At 38.7% G+C, this 2,500-nt stretch overlaps 1 protein-coding gene across 5 annotated transcripts in view; it reads right to left on the bottom strand.

Moving 5' to 3' along the window:
* LOC119572970 overlaps positions 1 to 2,500 on the bottom strand; it is a 17,932-nt gene that overhangs the window by 8,327 nt on the left and 7,105 nt on the right. For 3 of the 5 annotated variants that reach the window (XR_005228749.1, XM_037919935.1, XM_037919949.1), the window contains exon 6: positions 831 to 902. The exons of the other annotated variants lie outside the window; for them this stretch is intronic. Coding sequence is in view for 2 of the 3 variants with exons in the window: in XM_037919935.1 (XP_037775863.1) it covers positions 831 to 902 (72 nt within the window). In the remaining variant the exon portion in view is untranslated. The remainder of the gene's footprint in view (positions 1 to 830; positions 903 to 2,500) is intronic. 5 annotated transcript variants of the gene reach the window in all.

Raw genomic sequence — 2,500 nt, 5'->3', positions numbered from 1 at the left:
TATTATTATCATTATTATCATTAATACTATTATTATTATTATTATTATTATTATTATTATTATTATTATCATTATTATTATTTTCTTTAGATCTGCTAATTAAAATCAAACACCAACAAAAACATGCACATAACTTTTGCAGCAGGTTTCCCGAGTGCATAGCAAAGCAATACATAATGACAACAATAATAATAATGATAATAATAATAATAATGATAATAATAATAATAATAATAATTAATAATATTATCATTATTATTATTATTATTATCATCATCATCATTATTATCATCATCATTATTATCATTATCCTCATTATTATTACTATCATTATCAATATTATCCTTATTATTATTGTTATTATGATCATTATTGTGATGAACATCATCATTATCATTATTATTATTATTGTTATTATTTTCATCACTACCATTATTGCTATATCCATTATTACTATTACCATTATTATCACTGTCGTTGCTATTATCATGGTTATCATCATTATCATTATCATCATATATATGTGATGATGATAAGATAACAATTATTAATGAAGATAATAATAATGATGATGATGATGATTGTATGATAGATAGAGATAGAAGATAGGATGATGATGAGATGATGATAAGAGTAATGAAATGAGATGATAAGAAAGGAAACGAGAATGGTGAAGAGAGAGAGAGATGAGAAGAAGAGAATGAGATAGAAGAGAGATAGATTAAAGAGAGAGAGAGAGAGAGAGAGAGAGAGAGAGAGAGAGAGAGAGAATCAAAATCAAAAGCGATTATCATTAATATATATACACACCGAACTTGTTTCAGACTCACCTTTTCGAAACTGTAGCACGAATCCTGAACAAACGAATCCAAACGTGTCATGTTGTCTTCAGCATTAGTCAACTGGAGGGAAGGTATATAAACAGAGGAATATGTAAATAACCTATTATTTTTCACTTCACGGTCACTGGATATTGTAGTGGATTTATCATGATTATGTTTATTTTTTCATTACTTTATTTGTTTTACAGAATGTTTGATATTTTTTCGATTTATCTATTTCAATTTATTTACTCATTTGCTCATTCTTCGTTATTAATTATCATGATCATCATCGGGTGGGCTAACGCCGACGTGGGCGCACGGCCGCATCCAATCCTGACCTCATGCAAGTCTCCAAACAGGTGGTCGGTCCATCTCTAGCTCTTCGCGACGGATCTGTTCGAGATACCCAAGCCATGACCTCCTAGGTCGTCCACGAATCTTTACAACCAGGATTGTCTCGCAAATAGACAACCTGATGGCTAGATTCTTCCATAGGGAAACAAGCTAGGTGCCCATATAGCATGGGTTGGCGGTCTCAGATTACGCAAATAACAGGTCCCATGCCAGACTCACGGTGTAGCCATCGGCTGGATATATGGTCCTGCCAACTGTACCCCATGATCCGGCATAGGGACTTGTTACAAAAGGCATCAAAACGAGACTCCAAAACTTAGATAGTGTCCAGGTTTCACTTCCATGCACCAAAACTGGCAGTATCAAGGCCTTGAAGACACGTAGCTTGGTCCATCTGCATAGGTACCTACATCTCCAAATGCTCCTGTTGACTGCTGCCAGACCAATCCGTCTACTGACTTATTGGTCTGACACCCAGGGACATGGACTTACGTTCCCAAGGTATGTAAAGCTCTCAGTGACTTAAGCGTCCTTACCGCAAGTTCCCCTAACAGGTCTTGGTTCAGGTGACCTCTAGGCCCAAAGGATTCGCCTCATTAATAAATGCATCAAGAGCCACCACCAGTGATTCCAGAGATTCAGGTAGGATAGCAGGAAAGTCAAAATTGGCGACCCTCATATTGCCCAGTGTTGCTCTACAGTGACTTTGGATAGTAGCTCTGCCCATCATCCAGTCCATGCAAATGTTGAAAAATGTTAGTGCAGGGACATCACACTTTACAGCGCTTTCAGTACCACTATATAGATTTGTTATTAGACCACTAATCTGTGTCAGAATTCTCCTAAGTCTCAGGATCTCCCATAGCAATTTGCAATGCACCGAATCAAACGCCTTCTTGAGGTATGCAAGCAGCCCGCAACCGAACTCATGACGGCGTTCCACAATTACTCGAAGCTATTATGGACTTGCCAGGAGTGAATCCAGACAGCTCCAGTCTCTGATGCCTTAGTAGGGGTCACGGATCCGTTTCAGAAGAATATGGGCGCAAACCTTGTTGGGTACACAGAGCAATGTGATGCTACAGTCCCATCAATTCCCTTTCCCCTTTCCAGAGAGGCATGACCACGCCCCTCAACAGGTCAGGGGAGTGGAACCAGAATGCCAGATGGCAGTCAAGACCGTAAGCAAGTCCCGTGGCATAGGTTCACCCCCAGCCTTTAACAGTCACATATGCCTGCAGCTTTTTCACCCTTTAGCTTAGAGATCGCCTCCCCAATCTCAGTTAGAGTAAGAGGTTCCTTGCTAATGAGTGGGTCCAGCA

This window comes from Penaeus monodon, chromosome 1 (genome assembly GCF_015228065.2).
Source record: "Penaeus monodon isolate SGIC_2016 chromosome 1, NSTDA_Pmon_1, whole genome shotgun sequence".
NCBI classification, from domain to species: domain Eukaryota; kingdom Metazoa; phylum Arthropoda; class Malacostraca; order Decapoda; family Penaeidae; genus Penaeus; species Penaeus monodon.
Note: the sequence above shows the minus strand (reverse complement) of the source record. Positions and strands in the feature narration are given on the sequence as shown.